The sequence below is a fragment of the Grampus griseus genome (genome assembly GCF_964374135.1).
Source record: "Grampus griseus genome assembly, chromosome: 18".
In the NCBI taxonomy this organism is placed as follows: domain Eukaryota; kingdom Metazoa; phylum Chordata; class Mammalia; order Artiodactyla; family Delphinidae; genus Grampus; species Grampus griseus.
This window is the reverse complement of record NC_139012.1, coordinates 11761663-11782827: the sequence shown is the minus strand read 5'-3', so window position 1 is coordinate 11782827 and position 21165 is coordinate 11761663. Positions and strand designations below refer to the sequence as shown.

General features: G+C 42.9%; 1 protein-coding gene across 14 annotated transcripts in view; it reads right to left on the bottom strand.

Moving 5' to 3' along the window:
* Nucleotides 1-21165, bottom strand: part of DOCK9 (dedicator of cytokinesis 9) — a 215175-nt gene that overhangs the window by 132327 nt on the left and 61683 nt on the right. For all 14 annotated transcript variants that reach the window (XR_014298048.1, XM_082675480.1, XM_082675487.1 and 11 more), the window contains exons 2-3: nt 20381-20497; nt 1757-1846 (exon numbers count right to left, since the gene is read on the bottom strand). Coding sequence is in view for 13 of the 14 variants with exons in the window: in XM_082675480.1 (XP_082531606.1) it covers nt 1757-1846; nt 20381-20497 (207 nt within the window). In the remaining variant the exon portion in view is untranslated. The remainder of the gene's footprint in view (nt 1-1756; nt 1847-20380; nt 20498-21165) is intronic.

Here is a 21165-nt window from a genome sequence, read left to right as displayed (position 1 = left end):
CACAGTTAACCAGGTTAAGTAACTAGCTTCACTCATTTAATAAGCCATTGTTGACCACCCACAAGGCAGGCACAGGCAAAATTCCAAGGCAGGTGCACAGAACAAGGCAAGCAACCCGCACCCCTCTGGAGGTGTAGAAAGTCTAGGAGACAAGGGGTTCAATCAGAAATCAGTACGCAGAGAACTGCATCTCTAAAGAGACAGGGATCTGACTGGGCTGATTTCATGACTGACCTTTCAAACTTGTGAAATTCAATAATATTTTGAAGTTATACTGGCAGGTTTTTGAAGTTTTGTTTTGTTTTGTTTAAAGCCATTAGGTCATCCTCCTGTGGACAAGAGTACGGGGCGGAAGTGCTGTTGCACTCCACCCTGGTGGAAGAGGCCCAAGAGGGTGTAGCTATGCTGGCTCCTGCCCCACAGGGTGAAGTCGCTATTGCCCAGCCTGCAGTGATGGGAGAACCTAATGGAGAGCTGTCCCTCAAACACAATATTTTTTTTAAGAAACTGGGAGAACTGAATTAGTAATTAACAATTTTACTATATGCTTTAAAACAAGGATCAACAAATTTTTTTCTGCAAAAGGCCAGATAGCAAGTATTTTCAGCTTTGAGGGACACACTGTGTCCATTGCAGCCATTGGTGTCTGAGCTGTAATGTGAAGTAGTCACAGGCATATGTGAGCGAGCAAATGGGTGCAGCTGTGCCGCAGTGTACCCTTCTTTACAAAAACAGGCTGCAGGACAGTTCGCCTAATGTCCTGCTTTAAAATAAACATTTGAGACTCTGTAAACATATTTGGCTGTGTTTGTCTTGCATTAATATTACGAATAGAGTGGCAAAGGAGGTAAGACAAGAAGTTACCTTTTCAGAATGCTAAGAGAACAACACACTTCAAAAATTTTAACTATACATTCAAGTTTTCAAAAATCTCAGTGAAACTAAATGTTGTTATTGTAATGGTCCTTTGCTTAGAACAGCATAGCTTCCTTGTAGTGGGCAAATTTATTGATGGGCATATTTAGCTCCTAAATATCAACTAGAAAAATGGGGATAAAAATACACTATTTTTTAAATGAAGGAGCACTTCAAGAAACAAAATTAAAACATCTAACTCGTTCGTCCTATCTAAAGGCACCTGTAGGAAGAAACAAACACCTCAAGACAGAACAAGCAAGCAATCTCAAAGCAATAATTTTTCTTTCCTCCTTAACGAAAGAGTCGTTTTCTGTATGTTCAAACAAAAGTAATAATAATCATATATTGATCAGGGATAGTTAGGCTCTGCTCATTGTTACCTGGTACTTCATGAATATTGAACTAATCTTGATAATAAATTACAAGTATAAACACATAAATGAAGTCAACGAATACATAAATGCATATGCTGAGTCTCCATTAAAAACAATATAACACCATTGTAAAGCAATTATACTCCAATAAAGATGTAAAAAAAAAAAAAAAACCCAGCAAAAAAAACCACACAAAAAAACAATATCAAAGTCTGCTAGGTGTCCAGTGAGTTCATTCACAAGTTACTCCTATTCTAAGGCTATGAGATAAGTTTTGTAGAATTCATGTTTTGTCATCAAATTGACCCCTGTTGACATTTCTGTCCAAGTTTCAGACTCTGAAAACTTCTTATTATTTTTCTATTCTAACTTCCACCATAAAAATGTAATTACCTCTTTGACACTTTCTTGAAAATATCACTGAAATTTTTAAAAGGGGAGGAGGCATAGAAGAAATACATTACCTCTGTAACAAATAAGCTCTGAGCTTCCTGCTGTGCGTTGGCAGGGATGGTGGAGCATACGTACCGCCCCTGTCGTCTCAGGATGGCCGTCTGTGAAGGAAGCACCAGGACACGCTCGGTTAAGTGAAGACGTTAAGGCGCCAGCCTCCCAGGGCACTGGGGCCCTTCCCCTTCCTCTGCAGTCGCACCCTGTGGACCCCAGACTCCAGTTGGCTCCTTAAACTTCAAAAGGTGGGGGCAGTGGCTCCCAAGTCCTTCTGGATCACGGGCTCAAGGACCCCTCCAGGCAGGAAAGAGGCCCCTTTCAGAGACCCTAACACTCCCCCACCCCACGTGCTTGATCTAGTCCCACGAAGTTGCCTTTTACTTGCCTGGATTGCGGCAGTTTTAAAACTGTGGTAAAAGAGACATAACATTCACCATTTGAACCATTTTTAAGTGTACAGTTCAGGGGCATTAAGTACATTCACACTGTTATACATCCATCTCTTAACTGCCTTTTACAACTGTTCTTATTCACTGCCACATCCCCAGTGGGACCCGTAGCAGGTCCTTAATATTTGTTGACTGAATCTGTGACTGTGAACACTACCTTCCCTCCTGTAACTGAGAACTGCTCCTGTTTCATGAGGCTTAACTGCTTATTCTAAATAATAAAATCTCTCATGACTTTAGGCAGCAACACATCTACCCTAATTAACACTAGTGTAGGGACTATAATGTCAATTCGAGTTAACTAGGCCTTGGGCTTCAGGAAGGAATGTTCTAGATTTTTTCTCCCATGGACTGTAATCCTTGGATACTATTAACAGATCATAGTTATAAAAACAGCACACAAGAAACCAGCTTGTTGACAGAATCTATCCCATTGGTTCCTGAGGCTAATTACTAAGCTGGGATCTCCCAGCATCTGTCCCATCTGTTTTTCTTCTTCCTAAGATTGGAGGAAACTTTGGGTCAGATCTGTGGTCCCTCCTCTGCCAGCACAGGGGAAGAACTCCAGGGCATACATTTTTAAATAATCTTATTTCCTGCCCGTATTGTCTCCCTGTTGTGTCTGCTTCACCTGTCTTTACTCTTTGCTTGCACTGTGACCATCATTGAAAGCAATCTTAAAACCTACTTTTACAATAAGGCTTCCTTATTCTACAGGAAGAGAAGGAAGGAACTCTGTTCTCTACCAAAGTCCTTCACAGGTGAATTTTTAATTCATTCAGCCTCCTCCACGAGGGCTTTCAACACCCTGGCTCTTGGCTTCTTTGTGAAAGTCACAAATGGTGACCCTTCTTACACACCTGGTTCCATGAAATGCCATAGAGATGAATGACAGTAGGCACTGGAGGCATAATCTATTCAAAAAACTTCAAAGTAAAACATCGATTGTCAAAACTGTTAAGAATCAGGTATACCAGTAAAGGGGAATTAAGAAATTATGTGCACTTCAAAGAAGGACACATTCTATACCCCCACTTACTGCGTCCTTATCTTGATTTATTTGGGTCTATCACGATTTTTTGAAACTAATTATCGTACTTTAAAAATGTTCATGAAATGGCTCAGGTCAAGAAATAGGACTATTAGGGTCATTTCCAGCTCATTCCCCATCAGAACATTAGGAAGAAATAAAATTTATTACAGAATTTTCCTAGTGGAATTACCAACTCAAGAAACTTTAATTATGTGACACTTTTCCAAACACCCCTTTAAGGTAAGAAAAATAATAGGAAATGAAACCTTTTTATTATTGTGGATCAAAGTGCATTACGTTTTCAATTTAAAAAGAAAGCAACTTTACTCATTAAAGATAGACGACTTTTAACAGATAAGAGAGCACTGGGCATAATTAAACCAATCATCCATGTGTTTATTACCACCCACCAATACCAGAAGGGTGTAAGAAAGAAGAACACAGAAGCACAGGCTGGTACGAGAGGAAAGAGTCTAAGAGGGGAGTCTAAATCCGACAGGGAGGAGAAGTGGACATCAAGAAGATGAAGACGTGCACTGAGGCAAAGATGCTTACGCTACACTGTACAGGATGAGTACAAGTTGTGTTTAGTACAAAAAGGAAGAGAAATGTGAAGATAAGCCTACCCTTAGAAAGTTAAAATAACAAAATCAAGTCATAATAGATGAGATTAGTTTTTTGCATACACATAAAAAGCAAACCCATTAAGTCCTAGAATTAAAAATATATACGCCAAAGAAAAAACTGCCTAAAACTCTAATTAGCTTGAATTAAACATCTCTAAAACCGCACCAACCTACAGCCTAGTCAATGGTTTTAACTAGGGAAAGAATGAGCCAACAGAAAGAACAGGGCTTGTATGACCAAAGCAATTTTGTCAATGTCTTTGTCATCATTTAATAGGAAAGGCTGGGATCCATCAGGCTGTGACCCACTGGGGGACTCCTGGACTTGGCTCCAATGAGGAGTCACAGTTTGATGTCACCAGTTGCCAAGGTCTTTCCTCTTGTTCCTTCTGCTTTGAGTTTAGCCTCACTAACCCACTTGTTTATCATAATTCCCATTTCGACTCTCCTAATCAGAGAACACACAGCCAATGAATATATTCTGATCTGCTTATTAATTCTAGTTCTCAAGGCACATTATTAAATGGTATTCTGGTTTGTTTAACTTCTCCATATATTTTATGTATTAAAAGTCACATTCAGGTAATAGTCTACTGTATGTCAAATCGATTCACATTAAATTTCTGTAGTTTTATTTATCTGGCTTATAACAAGAGTCCAAATCAGTACCAGCAGATTTATACTCAATGAACACTAAAACTCTTCTCAAATATGAGCTTAATTTTCTTTTTCATGGTTGTGGTATTCTTTCCTACTTTACTATTTTTTTTTTTTAAATATTTATTTATTTATTTATTTGCTGCATTGGGTGTTTGTTGCTGTGTGTGGGCTTTCTCTAGTTGCAGTGAGCAGGGGCTACTCTTCATTGCGATGTGTGGGCTTCTCATTGCGGTGGCTACTCCTGCTGCGGAGCATGGGCTCTAGGTGCATGGGCCTCGGCAGTTGTGGTGCGCGAGCTTAGTAGTTGTGGCACACAGGCTCTAGAGTGCAGGCTCAGCAGCTGTGGTTCACGGGCTCAGTTGACCCGCGGCATGTGGGATCCTCCCAGACCAGGGCCCGAACCCGTGTCCCCTGCATTGGCAGGCAGACTCCCAACCACTGTGCCACCAGGGAAGTCCCCCTACTTTACTATTAACTAAAATCATATTCCTGCTAAAAGATGGGTCTGTGTCCACCTTATATAAATCATCATCAAGGTGGACATTCAAAGAACATCAGTCCCATCCCTTTGTTTGCAAATAAATTATTTCCATTCTACTAAAAAAGCTGTACATCTGCAAGGGGTAGGGGGAAAAAAACAGTGCACACTATGAAGTGTGATAAGATCTGAAAATTAAAATCTAAACATAGCTAGCATCTCAAACATCCTTTGGGATATAAATCTCACAATACAAAATACAATTTAAAGCCCAGCTTCCCTGGTGGCGCAGTGGTTGAGAGTCCGCCTGCCGATGCAGGGGACACGGGTTTGTGCCCCGGTCCGGGAAGATCCCACATGCCGCAGAGCGGCTGGGCCCGTGAGCCATGGCCACTGAGCCTGCGTGTCTGGAGCCTGTGCTCCGCAACAGGAGAGGCCACAACAGTGAGAGGCCCGCGTACCACAAAAAAACAAAAATAAAAATAAAAGCCTTCTTCTAGCAACTATAACAGATTCAATTATTTTCAGTCAATATTGTTTCTTAGGTTAAACACTGGCAGTGCTTGACGCACAGAAATCCTTAATTACCTTGGCCAAGTATGGGCGTGAGTCTTATGAGGCCTTCCACAAAATTTTAGGACTAATTGAAAAGGTAACTTAGGACTGCAAAAGGAGGAGAAAAAGGTGAAGTCCTCTTCTAAAGGACTTATATAATGATGCATGGACACCTGAGAGCCTAGGCCAATCTTTATGGGACATTTTTTTTTTAATGGAATGAACTGATGAAATGCAGAGGTGCCCCCAGATCCAAATATAAAGGGTACAATTTACAACTATCTCCAAGTCTAGTTAGGAGGACAAATTTCAAATAGAGCCTTTTTTATTTTAAAAACTTATTTTTCCTCTTGGTTGAAATGATTCCCTCCAAAAACTGGGGTCACTTTAATGGCTATGAGTCGTAATCAGGAATGCGGGATGCTCAGCCCAGGGAAGCAGGGTCCCTAAAGGGAACATACAGAGGTACCACGTTTCCTCACCTGGGCACAACCCCGGGGCCGTCCGGGCATGTCCTGCCCCTCTTCTTCACCACTCACTGCTCTTCCCCGATGGCCTGCTGTGGCCCTGTTTCTTTAGCTTTAACTTGGAATCCCTCTTACTAATGAACTTCCTGCCCCCAACCTGGCCAGGGCTCTGTCTTTCCTCCGTAGGGTGCTGGCTAACACGCTACCTTGACCCCACTGAGGCTGGGATACCAAGAAGCTCATGTTTCAAACCACAGCAATGTGAAGCACATAATTTAATTAAACTCCCTATGGAAGAATGTGAGAAGTGATCTTGGAAGGAGGCTGGACTTGAGAGCCAGGAAACCTGAGTTCTCATCTGAGCTCTGCCTCTAATTAGCTGTGTAATCTTGGAGGAAAGTTTTAACTTTCCAAATCCAGAATTTTCTAGGATCTCTAGGTTTTCTTTGTGGTTTAAAAACTCCATAGTTCCATGGAATTCTAAGTCTCTCTCTCACAAGTGGTTTATTATGAGTGCTACGAATTGCTTTGTGAGAAACTAAAAACTTAAAAGACATCCAGAAAAAAGATGAATACGCTGTATCTTTTTTGATTTATAGTCATATTACCCCACTTACTTTTTTAATGAAAGGAATTGTTTTGATGTGTTTTTATGAAAGGAATTGGATTAAAAGGAGGGAAGATTCACTCTGTAGACTTAAATACAGGCGTTAGTATTAACGAAGATGTTCTTTTGTGTCATCATTTCTTTATTTTTCTAATCCTCTCAACTCATAAGGCACCAGATTTTTTTTATTAATCACTTTACAATGGGCATTAAACTATAACAAAACAACCCTCTTAATTCCTGGTGGGAAGTATGCATATATACTGGGTGTCTAATATATCATATTTTATAGGACTTACGATTCAGACATTGAAACAAAAGGCCCACCCTTCCCCTGGGACACAGGAACAATGAGCTGGAGACAAAATCCCAGAGAAGTGGGTGAGCTGTAACCTGAGCCAGCTGTGCGTATCTACAAGGACTCTCCCCATCTCTCCTGTCCTAAGGAGTGCAGGGCAGGGAGTGTCCGCCCTCAGACAGAAAACAAACATCACGGGCAGCCCAGGAGGGAGTGCGAGCTCAGAGGTGGCTGCTCCTCGGGTGTCCTAAGCAGAACAACTCCGAAGGAAGGCGAGGCCAAAGTGCATCACCTGAGACACAGAAGAGGTGAAGAGGGTTCTCCTCAGTAATCAGTCAGTAGGTATGGCTGCAGAACAGAGAGAGAGAAGGGATTCCTATGCTCCTGCCATCTTACCTCTAAGATGGGCCTTGAGGCCTGGGGAGTGAGGGTAGGAGGGGCCAAGGCGTAGTGAAGGGAGGCAAGTGGATGTGGCAGAAATCAAAGCCCAGGTGGTCTGGGTAAGACTGAGCTCTCAGGCGGGCATGGCCCATCTCCCTAGCTAAAGAGTAAGCCCTGGGTTGAATTTTTATTGTGCTCAACTGCACCAAGTGGATTTTCAACTGCTCCCTGCTAGAGAGACGGCTCTCAACACCTCCTCCCTCTGTCTCTAGGTCCCTCTGAATCTGCTGGAAATACCCCCTTGGATGCATGTCCGTACATTAAACGTTTTGTATCCTGCGCAGTATTAAACCTCACTTTAGACAAGGCTGGGAACTTAGCTGTAACTTACTGAGCACAGCAGTAATGGAACCTTTCCAAATATCTGGCAGATGCATTTGTTTCAGAGCAGATGACTAGCTTTTGAGAGGATTCAGTTCCAAGCTAGGCTGGAAACTGAAATCCACACAGGGCGTTCCCCGCATCTCACTGCAGAGATCAGACCCACAGTGTTCCATGAAGGTCAGACAAGTCCATTTCCAGGGAAGCGGTTTCCTGAGGATTCTCAATGTTTAATGCACTAATAATCAAGAAACAAACAGGGCAGGGGACAAGACAAGGGTCCAGAGAAAGATGTCCCCTTAGGTTTCTGGAGGGACTTAATAAAAAACAACTCCCGAGAAACTAAAACATTACAAGGACGGAGCCTAATATGGGCAGAGAAACGGACATCTCTCTGCCTCTCTCTGACAGCTCCTCTTCACTAGTCCCTGCCCGGTGCCCAGGTTTCCATCTTTAACTGTCTCTCTCTCTTCCCTCAACAGCATCACCCTGTGCCGTCAAGGACTTTCCTTGCTGTACATCCCCATGACAACGCACCGATTTAGGGGGCTCTTGTGTGAACCTCAGTGTGGCACCCTCCCTGACGGGGATGTCTGCCTTCCCTCAACCAGCCCTCTGCACAGCTGCCAGTCATCTTTCTGAAACTCTTATCAATAGCGTCATGCCTCAGCTTGAATTCTTTCAAGGACCCCCACCACCACTGCCATGAGAATAAAGTCCAGACTCCTCAGCATGACCTGACCTTTGGTGACCCATGGTACTGACTTCTCTGGACTCCTCTCCTGCCCGTCTCTGACCCTCCAGCACGCGGGCTACTTCTGACTCCCTAACGTAGCAGCCCCTGCGCCTGGCTGCAGGGCTGCTCACTCCCACCTCCTGCAGCACATGGCACACACGCAGTTCTGTGGAAATTACTCAGAAACCTTGCTGCATCGCCCACCAGACTCAAGAACCTCAGACTGTGCTAGTCATCTTTGCTTCTCCAACACCCTTACATAACGTCTGGCCTAACCTGAATGTCTGAATGAATGGGCAGTCAGGACTTTTAAATGGAATCACTTGGGGCTCCGAATGAGACAGTGTCTTAGCAACTGGTGAGACATCAGGTAGCTCTGTCACTGCATAGTGTCCTGTTTCCTAAAGTGTCATATATGTACATTTATAAATGTCAGTAGACCTTTGATAGTCATAAAAATTTCACTCTGCTACCTTGAAAACCCCCAAATTATGTATTACATAACAGCTTGGTCAAATGCAGTAAATTATAACTAAATAAGTTAAATGTTCAAAACCCTTAATGACCAGACTCATCAATTGGGGGGCGGGGGGTGTTTGGTATTACAGAGAAGCTGGTTTCTTTTTTTTTTTTAAATAAATTTATTTATTTTTGGCTGCGTTGGGTCTTCGTTGCTGCGCGCGGGCTTTCTCTAGTTGCAGCGAGCGGGGGCTACTCTTCGTCACAGTGCGCGGGCTTCTCGTTGCGGTGGCTTCTCTTGTTGTGGAGCACGGGCTCTAGGCACACAGCCTTCAGTAGTTGTGGCACGTGGGCTCAGTAGTTGTGGCTCGTGGGCTCTAGAGCACAGGCTCAGTAGTTGTGGCACACGGGCTTAGCTGCTCCGCGGCATGTGGGATCTTCCCAGACCAGGGCTCAAACTCATGTCCCCGGAATTGGCAGGTGGATTCTTAACCGCTGCGCCAGCAGGGAAATCCCTCTAATCACTTAAGTATCACTGCAGAAGTGAGGACGGGGCTGGCTACCCAGAAAACCAGGAGAGGCCTTGCAGCCACCTGAGTGGACACGTGGCAGGTCCAGCTTCCCCATGAGTAAGGGGCTCAGCCTGCTCCACATCATATGACTTTACAACTAAAAACTGCCAACCTCAAAAATAAAACGATGTTACCTAGAGGAGAGGAAGGCGACTCCACTAAGCATCCTGGGCACTCAGCTCCCTCCCTGCTGCCTGGCGGGCATCAGCCAGGGTGTACAAAGAGCTTCCTTGAATGGTGGTATCTCTTTGGATTCTCACACATCTAATGAGAACCCCAATTTTAGGGCAAATGTTATCCCTGAATTACAGGTTAAGAAAGGTGAATTTACATGGGAGCATCATTTAAAAAAAAAAAAAAAAGGAAAGGTGAATTTTAGGAAGGTTTATGGCTTACTGAAATACCCAGATTAGTGACAGACAGACCTGGGGCTAAAATCTAGACCCAGATGACTACATCTCAGGTCTTGCCACTACCCTATTGTCTAGAACAACTACCATTCTATTCGGTAACAGAGCCTTGAGGAAGGGGTAGGCAAGTGTAGCTTCTTTCATTTTCTAGTTGTCTGTGTATGGTTCCCTATGTCTTCTTTAGAATGCAATTTTAGTTGTTAAAAACACCATACCTTTGTGCGAATACCTACCGTAGTGAATATGCTTCACGTTAAAACATGTCCATTATTTATATACTTCCAATATCCCAATGAAGTTTCCTTTCAGGACTTGCCTTAGGGAGGCACACGCCTTCATTCACACGTAAGGCCTCGCTCGTGCATCAAGGATAATTTCACACAAGCCCCTCTGCGCATTTACCAGCACCGCCAGGACGGTCTGCTCAGAGCAGCCCTTCAAAGCCTGGGACGCCAGGCAAAGTCCTATCTTACACACAGTGGAGCAGAGGTTATGCTTTGCGGATAAAATGCTAAGCAGATGGGGAAGTCCTGATTGGAGGACTTCTGACATCAGGGGACTTCACGGAACTCCCTTAATTTATCCTCACTGGATCTCAGGCACACACTCAAGGGTGCTGCTGATGCAAGGTCCATCAAACCCACACAGGACACTCGGCAGGGCCCAGGTTCTGCCAGGCAACCCTGGTAGGAAGAGGCAGAGGTATGGACACAGCAGGACCCATTCAGGTTGTAGGAACCACGAGTGTGTGCCTAGTAATATGTTAAATGGCATCTGATGATTCTGAGGCCAAAACCCAGCTTTTCTTTTTCTTGAAGGACTTCTGAGTTTTGTTTTTGCATGCAAACATGTCTGCCTCTCTTCTACTCCCTTGACCCACCACCTTGAGCTGTGCCCTTACGACCACAAAGGCAGCTGGTGCCGAGATCTCAAATCCATCCATTTACTCAAAACATATTAAATGCTTACCACGAATTAAGCACTGTTGTAGGAACATCACAAATGCAAAGGTGAATTTTCAAAAAGCTATGGTTTATAATAAAAAAACAACAACTATGGTTTGCCACTCTCACAGAGGTTTTATTTTCTATTTGGGGAGAAAATAATAAAGTCTTATAGTTACAAATAACCATAATAAAGAATGATTTTCAGTGAATGCTAGAGATACGGTATAAATAAATCTCCACTGCTTGCACTGTCTTAAGATTTCATCTTGGCTCAAATCTTCCTCTGTCAATGCCTGTGAGTAGTGTTTAATAACCTAAGACATATACATGAATCACATAGATAAAAGTGTCCTTCTACCCATCACTGGTTACACATGAGGTCTGTGCTTACCCAATTCCACTCACTGTAGAACCTTCACTGGTCTCTCTGACCTATTTAAAATGTGAGCAAACGTTATTTTTAAAAAGCAAAGAAAATTTGAAAAAGAAAGAAAGAGAGTGAGTGAGACAGAAGGGAGGGAGGGAGGAAGGAAAGAAAATGTGAACTGATATGGGGAAAACATGCATACAGTAATGGACTACTAGACTCATCCAGTATCTTTTATTCTACCTGAGAAGAGAATAAAATCTTAGATTCACTTATGAAGGTAATATTTTGTGTGTGTGTGTTTTATTTCATCTAGTTATTTATGTAGGTAATCTTAACTCCCCACTCGATCATAAGTTTTCCTAAGCACTACATGGTGTTTCTAACAAAAATCATGTCATACATTGCCGGTATGGTGGGGGAGGGGGGGGAAAGAACTACTTCCCTTACCCGGCTGTCTTGAGGAAAAATGAAGAAAATGTCTAAAGTGCTAGTAAACATAGAAATCAACCTGACAAGTTTTTCCTCTAATGGTGTTCACAAAAGGCACCACAGCTCCCTGAGGTGCCCAGCTGCTGGCGCACCATCACACCGCATTCTGTATGAACGCCCCAGCTCCCTAGGAGAACAAAGAACGCGCATCAATCATGTCCCCTAGAGTTGCATCCCATGGAGCATGGCATGGGCCACCCTCCACTGAAGAACGGGCCTCCTCTGCTTGCACAGAGCACAGGGACCCAGAGGTACACCCGTGGGCAGTGAGGAAGACCAGAGTACCCACCTGGGTGTCACATCAGCTGAACCTCACTGGTTATGGCCAGACTGTCCTCCTACCCTACAAGGCTGCTACCTTCATTTAGAAAGGATGGCACAAATCAAAGTTAATTTCTGTATTTTCTGATTGAGAATCTGATATAGAAGCTGATTTTCAAAAGCAATTTTCCCCATCACCAAAGGAACACTGAATTGGCATACTTCCAAGGCTGATATTCCTTTAAAGTGGGTGAGCTGAACACAAAGGTTTTAACAAATTAAGGAACAAATGTAACAGTCAAGGTAATAATAATGACCAAGGTTCCTAAATCACTTCTTTTCCTGCTGCATTTCTAACAAGAAAGGTTACAATATATACCTTCCAAGGGCCTAAGGATCCATGTCGAGCTTACATTAAATGTTCAAAATAGTCATTTGAGGAGCTATACCCATAACTTACTTCTTATTTCAGTTTGATTTTATATATCATTTAAATTCATTAGACCTGGTAGTTGGGCTGAACATTTTCACGTCTATTAATCTTCTGAATTTCTATCCAACAATTATTCAGTGCTCACACATGTCAGTTCACCTTTCCTGTGGGCCCTCCACAGTCACCCACACTCCACGCTGCCTACCCAGCACTCCACCTGTGGGATGACAAACACAGCAACGTCCCTTCTCCCAGCGCCACCTTCCATCCCTCCAGCTCCCCTGCACCAGGCACTTCAGCTTGTTCATCCTCAGGGTCCTCCCGTGTCTTCTCCTCCCCATCCAACATCCACCTCTGAACACTCCCCAGCAGCCGAGAGTCCTGAGGACTCAGCTTCCGCGTTTTTGGGTCCCGCAGCTCCACGCCCACCCCTTTGCCATCTTAACCCCCATCCTTTGTTTTCTTTTCTCTGTTCTTAAGCTGTTAACATTCCCAACAAGGCTGATTTCATCAAAATCTTAGGTGGAAGGAGCCCGCTCTTGGTTGGTGATTCATACATTCTCACTCTCTCTTTCTCTCACTCACTTCTTCCATTCAATGAGCACTTCTTGAATTCCTACTCCGTGCCATGTGTCCTGTGTGCTCGGGAAACATCAGTGAATACGACTGAGATCCCCACCCTCACGGGGTTCACATGAATAAACAACAAACATGTGAGTACCTTAGAAGCAGGTAAGTAATATGCTGAGGAAGAAAGAAAACAGAGCAAGGTAAAGAGGACCTGGAACGCCAAGAGGGTGAAGGGCATGGCAGCAGGCAAGGGCCTCACGGAGAAGTAAGAACTGGAGAAAGGCCTGCAGTGAGTGAGTGAGAGCTGGATAAAGAACTCTCTGGAAAGAGGAACAGCCTGAGAAGAGGCCCTGGGGCAGGAGGCTGCCTGGAGTGACAGAGGAGCCCCACAGAGGCCAGTATGGCTGCAGCAGAGAGTGGGAAGGCGACTGGTCAGAGAGGTGCGGTGGACAAGAGCACGGCCACAGTAAGACTTCCCTGGGTGAGGTCATCGGACCTACCTTGAAACTTAGTTTTTAAAAGATCACTCTGGCTACTCTGTTAGCATAGACAGGAGGAAGGGCAAGGATAGGATCTGGAAGACCTGATAGGATTAACCAAGGTAAGAAGGGATGAGGGCGGTGGCCACAGTTACAGCAGTAGGGGTACTGACTGATGACTCTTACTGTTACGCCCTCCCCATCCCAAGCCCCGTAGCCTGCTTTCCAAACCCTCCTGACTCGCCCCCAGGCTGCTCTTCACCTCCAACCTGACATTAGCTCCCTCAGCCCAATCCGCCTCTAAATTTCTCAAATACCCAATCCTCTCCTTCCCATTCAGAGACAGAACTCTCTCTCCTTCCTGAACTCTTCCTGCAGAGACCCTTCATTCCATCCCCACAGGGCCTCCTAAAGAGCCTTGCTTCAAAACGCACCCCCAGAGCTTGCATCTTCAATCTCTTCCTCATTCCTGGACTTCCCTTCCTAGCTCATTCTCTCAGTCCTGATAAAACCTCCTGTTATTGCTCTGACTTACGATGATCCCTTCTCTCTGCTACCATTTAACGCTAACCTCTGTGCCCCATGCACTCGCTTCTTCAGCCCTCGCAAGAAACGACCATCACAGGCAATGATGCCCTAGCTATCAACTCCGAGGACCATTCTCCCACGCCAGTAGCAGGAGCGCATGACGGTCTGCTCTTTTTGCCTGCCTTCTTCAAAACGCCTCTCACTCCCTTCCAGGGCCCCACAGTTTCCTGGTCCTTTTCCCACTTTCTGTATCTGATTCCCACCCCCGCTTCCTCCTAGATGAAGGTGTTCCCCAAGACTCAGTCCCCTGGAGGGCACTCTCATGCTCTCGGTCCCTGTGGCCGCTGTCTCACATTTCTGCGGGTGAGCCCAGATTGATAACCCTGGCTTCTCTCTTAGGCTGGACTTCTGCATTTCCAACCACTTTAAGGGCTCAGCACCTGGACGCCCCACTATCTCAATGTTCCAAGAATAAATTCCCATGGGATTCAATTTGTCATGACAGTGGTCACATTCTCCTTCTTATTATTAATATTAATTTAATATCTTCTCTCCTAAGTTTTGAGCAATTCGAAAGCAGGAACCCTGTCTGAGCTCTTTGCACAAAGAGTATAACTCTAAACTATATGCTAAATAAACACACTCTTCAACTCAGCTGATCAGTGCTATCCAAAAAATAAGCTTTTCTTTTTAAGACATACTTGATGATAAAAAAAAAAAAAATGACCTGTCACTGTTTTCTGTAAAAGGCAGAATTCTTGACCTGGAATTAAAATCCTCATCTCCTGAAGGTCTGGACAACGTCAATTTGGAAGCATTATTTATCCAGATTTTTCAGGTAGGTTCAATCCTAGACATGAACTAATAACCCAAAACCCACAATGTTCACAGAAACTGACATTGTTGGCCACTGAATGCAGACCGATAAAAATTTTGAGGAACTTTATCAAAAGAACACTTTCCAATAAAAAGCCCAAAACAAAGTATTGAGATTATTTTTTGGCAGCATATAATAAACAGCAAGGACAAAACACTGTGGAAAAAAAAAATTCTTTCTTTTCAAAAGGACAGATGGGAAATGAGATGAGGGACTTCCAGCCCCTTTGTAAGTAGTGGGGCCTGGTTTCCTTTTCAGGTCAGTGGTTTGTAGATCATTATCAGTCTCATGTAAGCAGAAGAGGAAAAGAAACAGAAGAAAAATAAAAATCAGGATGTTATTTAAAGGGAAATGGATTGACCACATTTTTCGATACAATGCTGAGAACACTCTAGGATTCTCCTGTATCTAAACTTTTCCAAAAGTGAAAATTTCTAGAGTTGCCAATTATTAATAATTTTCCCATCTTTTAAATTCTCTTGCTAAAGAGATTTGACATTGATGATACACCATGAAATGTCAATAGCAAGAACACCTGAGAGACACTCCTTGCCCTGACTTCTCACACAACTTCCAGGAAGACAACAATTTCACGTCTGTACAGCACAGAAAACCCGTAACATCCTGCTCTTTTTTCTTCATTGTGGTATAATGTCCACAACATAAAACGTACATGTCAACCACTGTTAAGAGTACAATTCAGTAGCGTTAAGAATATCCTCATTACTGTACAGCTGTCACCACCATCCATGCATAGAACTCTTTTCATCTTGCAAAACTGAAATCTGTAGCCATTAAATAATTAACTCTCCATCCCCCCTCCTCCATCTCCTGGCAACCACCATTCCACTTTCTGTCTGGATAAATTTGACTATTCTAGGTATCTCATGCAAGTGGGATACAATATTTGTCCTTTTTTGACTCATTTCAATTAGCGCAGTGTCCTTTTTTGACTCATTTCAATTAGCGTAATGTCCTCCAAGTTCATCCATGTACAATATTTGTCCTTTTTTGACTCATTTCAATTAGCGTAATGTCCTCCAAGTTCATCCATGTACAATATTTGTCCTTTTCTGACTCATTTCAATTAGCGTAATGTCCTCCAAGTTCATCCATGTTGCAGCATGTACCAGAACTTCCTTCCTTTTTAAGGCTGAATAATATTCCATTGTGCATATACACAATTTGTTTATCCATTTGCCCATTGATGGACACTTGAGTTTTTTCTTCCTTTGGGCTATTGTGAATAATCCCATTAGGAACATGGATGTACAAGTATCTCTTTGAGTCTCTGCTTTCAATTCTTTTGGGTATATCCCCAGAAGTGGAATATGACATTCTCTCTTTATTTCTTTCATACAAACTCTATGCCTTGTTAGTTTATATCAGACACCAAAGTCTAATGTTTGTGAAATATAAATGGTATCCATAAATTGCCTCCCGACGTCCTTTTTTACTGTTTACTACCTTTTCCATATTCTATCACTTTATAAAATTGCACAAACATTAGTAAGCTGTGTAACAAGCCAGGATACAAGGAGCTCAAAAGCCAGCTATAGAGTCAGTGGATTGATGCCAGCAGTTAAGAATGTCACCACCAACAGTATCATCCAGTAAAAGGCTTCCACCTGAAGGAGGAGAACCTTGATTGGAAATCAACGGCCAGACTCACATGGAATTCTGTGTCTCTGACAGGAAAGGGAGGAGCCCTGGGCATTATTTACAGTTATGCTTAGATCTGTCATTTCTTAAGCAATAAGTCAACTTACCTTTCTTTTTTCTTTTTTTTTTTGGCCTCACCACACAGCATGTGGGATCTCAGTTCCCCAACCAGGGATCGAACCCATGCCCCCTGCATTGGAAGTGCAGAGTCTTAACCACTGGACCACCAGGGAAGTCCCTCAACTTACCTTCCTTGATCTAAAACATTTTAATCTTAAAGGTTATCATCTCTGTCTAATTGCCTGTTAAAGTTTACCTATTATTTACCCACGGAAAAGTAAGTTCTCAGAGTTTTGCCAAGTAAACTTGAAGAGGCCACAAAACTTTAAGAACAATAAAGGTCCATTAGTCACCAGAAAGTGTGCTTCTTTTATGACTCTGTTTCGCTTCCATTTTATTTTTTTACTTTTATTTTTTTGCGGTACGCGGGCCTCTCACTGTTGTGGCCTCTCCCATTGCGGAGCACAGGCTCCGGACGCGCAGGCTCAGCGGCCACGGCTCACGGGCCCAGCTGCTCCGCGGCATGTGGGATCTTCCCGGACTGGGGCACGAACCCGTGTCCCCTGCATCGGCAGGCGGACTCTCAACCACTGCGCCATCAGGGAAGCCCCCATTTTATTTTTATTTCAAAAATTACCTAATTTTCCACCAGACCAAATCATTGGCGCAGCAAAAAGTTTTACAATTCTAGTCACTGGCATTTCCACATGTGCTCACTGGTATTCATAGTCCCTTCATGAATCAAAGAAAACTAACTAATTAATGTTCATAATAACTTTACAGATTTTATATGAAGCCAGAAGCACCCAAGCCTGGCATCCAGTGTACAGAGGTCATGTGGATGTGGAGGTGGATGGGTGGGGAGGGAGGTGACAGAGGCACCAGCACAGCCCCGTCCTCAGGGCCACAGCACGGGTGGGGACACTTGAACACAAAAAGCGTGAGAAGCCATTACTGAAAAGCTCTAGACAACGCACTCAGGTATTCATGTAACAATGTAGACAGTAAGTGTTAGAGGAACTAAGAGAATGGGGAAAAAAATTACTGTGGATTTGAACAACTTCAAAAGACAGGGGATTTGAAGTGGCCTCAAAGGGTGAGAGGGTTCTAGAAGGATGGGAAAGAAGAGATGATATTGCCGGGAAGGAGAACCATAAAGCCAGGGTAGAGACAGAACAGAACGACCCCAAAGCGCCAGGGTCTGATTCTGAAAAAAAAAGCAAGCGTAGTCTATATGAGCCACGGTATTCCTACCCCAATCTTGGCAGATAAAACTTCACTTCATAAATATTCTGACAGCTGAGAACTGTCCTTTTGCCTTTTTAAAATTCACATTGACTCTGTCTCTCGGGTTTTTTTCTTTTAAACACTCTTCTCCCACCTTAGACAAGTACACCCAACAACAAACCTTATCTCCATAAGGCTCATTTTCAGAGAACTCAGACGTTCTTAGGGGCTGACCAATACCAACATGGGTCTACTTGCGACCTGTACAAATGTTATCATCACTATGTACACCTATAGTTTAGTAAATTGTCATTTTGAATATAGTTGACAGGACTTCACACCAAATTCTATTATCCTAACAGGTAACTAATATTGTTTAACTAGTAAATATAGGATTGCAAATCAACCCCACTATGCATTTTGCTCACTATCTGACCCACTTCCTAACCAACTTGCTACCATTTTTCCATACGAAGTAAAATACTTTCCCCTGATCTAATCTGTTCCCTCTGCCTCTAATAATACAATAATAATTCTGCTCCCATTCTGCCTAAAAATGCAGGGACAGACAGAAGGAATCTGTGACATCACTAAGACATTTGGCTCATTCCACTAACTAGACAGTTATTAAAATCATCAAGACAATTTAGCAAGAAAGCATATAACCTTACTGGATTAGAATACAGGAGTCTCCTAGAAAAAAAAAACTATCCAAACTTCACTGTGCCCCATCACAATTACTGTGATGGGGATGAAAGCTGAAATTCAAGCTCCTTAATCTTTGAAAAAACTTCCCCCAAGCAGAACTTAACACTGTTCATTCAATCTTGGCCAGCAGAATGTCAGTGAGTTCTCTGCTGTTCCTAGAATATTTGTGTCTGGTATCCCCAGAGAAGTTGTTATAGGCAAAAGGGACAAAGGAGTTTTTCTCAAAGTTTCAATCATCTGTTTCTACAAATGCTTAAACATCCAGGTTCCTTGTCTGTGAGATAAAAGATGAAATTAAATTAAGTGTATATTATTTATGTGGTTTGTTTGCTTCTTAAGCAGTTTTATCTCAGGTTTGCAAATACAATTTTGCATTCCAGGCTGCAAAACTCGAAATAACTTTGTTACTCTAACTGATACCAAGAAGAATACATACTTCACGCTCAGAGAAACTTGAGGTTCAACCTTTAGCTTCCTCAGAGCACACGACAGGAAAAATACGTCAACATGGAGTATAATTTGTAATCATCTAATTTAACTTCTCATGCTAACAAATGATGCTAACAAAAGGCATCATTCTGAGGTTTCCATTTATTCATCCCTTAGCTAGGTAATCTACTCTTGTAATGAAGTTTTCAAGGCATCATATTTGGGGGCGTGATCTGAAACCATTTATGAGCAGAACGTACTTTGGCAGCAGCATCCCACTAATAATCAATTTCATTTCCGTGGCATTCCTTATTTTTCAGGAAAGAACTGAAGAATAATCATTTTACCCACAGTTAGAAAAAGTGAACATTTGTGAAAATTCTCACCTTTGTTGTAAACTGGAAGCTTTTAAATTTGGTGGGAAAAAAAAAACTTCAAGGAATATAATTTAACAATTGTTATTAACATGGAAATTTCTAAAGACAATTTGGTACATAAAGAACTGTATATATAACAGGCTATGTTCTGGGGAGTGGGATTAAAAAGAAGGTGGTAGGGGAGGCTTTTAATGTCAAGCGTTTCAATAGTGCCTGTTTGTTTGTTACAAGTATGTACTAGTTTTTAAAATTAAACAACGAAGAATCAAGGAAGCTTTAAAAAAAAAAATAAGGCAGTTTAATTCACAAAAGACAGGTCTTGGATGGTAACAGCATCAGGTAGAGAAGAAGGAAGTGCCAAGATTAAGTCCCAGGAGATCAAGGGCAATAACTGGAATCTCCAGTAGACAAAGATGACTCCAGGTTGCCAGGCATCTAACGGTACTGGGGTTCTATCACTCCTCAGTGGCTCAAAGCTCTTGTGGGTCACTCAGGCACAGGCCATAGTCTGAAAGGCTTCAAGCAACAATCTAGAGCAGCTCACAGCAGAAGCTGGGCTGAGTCCCCTGCTGGCAGCTACTGAGCTCCCAGGAACAGCACCTGTCACTGCATCAGTGAGGTAAATGTTAGGACATTCCTCAATGTCAGAACCCCCAAACCCTTCTCTATGAGCCCACACACAGTTCAGGGCCTCTCTCAAGGCAGTCTCCCAAAGTGACATTCTAAATGGATGCATGGCAAAATCCTCCACTGCTTCCGAGCAAATCCCATCCTTAAGACTCTAAGGCACTTGGCAAAACCCCTAAACACCTCTTCAAACAAATTTCCTAAGACATAGGAGACACTTGTGTCTACAGAATTAGCCCAGAGTATAGCACTTCTATTCAAGATAAAAGATACCCACTTGAAAAAATATTTGTGTCATATACGTATGCGTGTTTATGCATATGTGTACGCATGTATTTGCATGTACATGCATACATATATGTATACATATGTAACATATATTCAGATCTGCGTGTGTACACACATACACCCACATATATACACATATATATGCAAATATAATTCCACACGGCTCTATTTACACACACTTAGAAGTTACCTACCTGAAAGTCATCATAAGGGAAGAGCAGCATCTCCCTTAAACAGTCGTTCAGGATCTGTGTCTTCTTCTGGACGATGACATTTTCATAGTCGAGTGGCTCAATCAGCTTTGGTTTGGCCTAGAAGGTGAAAAGATAAGCAATTGGAACACTCTCATAAGATAAAAGTAACTTCTTAAGACTAAAGAACTTCATACATCCTACTCTACATGTTTTTGTACTTTCCAACTTTTCTACAATGAGAGTGTATCAGTTTTGCTATCAGGAAGAATCTGAAACAAGAGAAACAAGTTGTCTTCAAAGGAAAGAAAACACTTCATGGTCCTCATGCTTGTTTGGTTATTTAAACACAAAGGAGGCTATGGAGTCTGGTGGAACTTCCAGTCACGTCTTGGGTCACCCCTGGCTAGGTCAGTCCCCTTCTAAGCCTTAAGCTTTGCCAGAACTGCCCTGCTTGGAGGTCCAGCCATGGTCTGGCAATGAAGGCCACCAGCTCCAGCCGTGACCATCTCTTCTTGGCCCTAGGCTTAAAGCAATCCCCAGAGCTCACTATTTTATATAAAACTCTATGGAACTCATCTCTGAGTCTCAAAATATCCCTGTCTAACCTGAACTATCTATACACTTACATATATAACACCTAAACATAGAGAAATGTGAGCTGGACCAAAATCAGGCAAGCAAGGGAAAAAAGTACTTAAACCAGGGCTTGTGGGTGACCCCCAGGGGGTAGGGATGATCATCCCTGGAATGCACTAATCCAAAGAAAGAGGCAACGAGCAACTGGG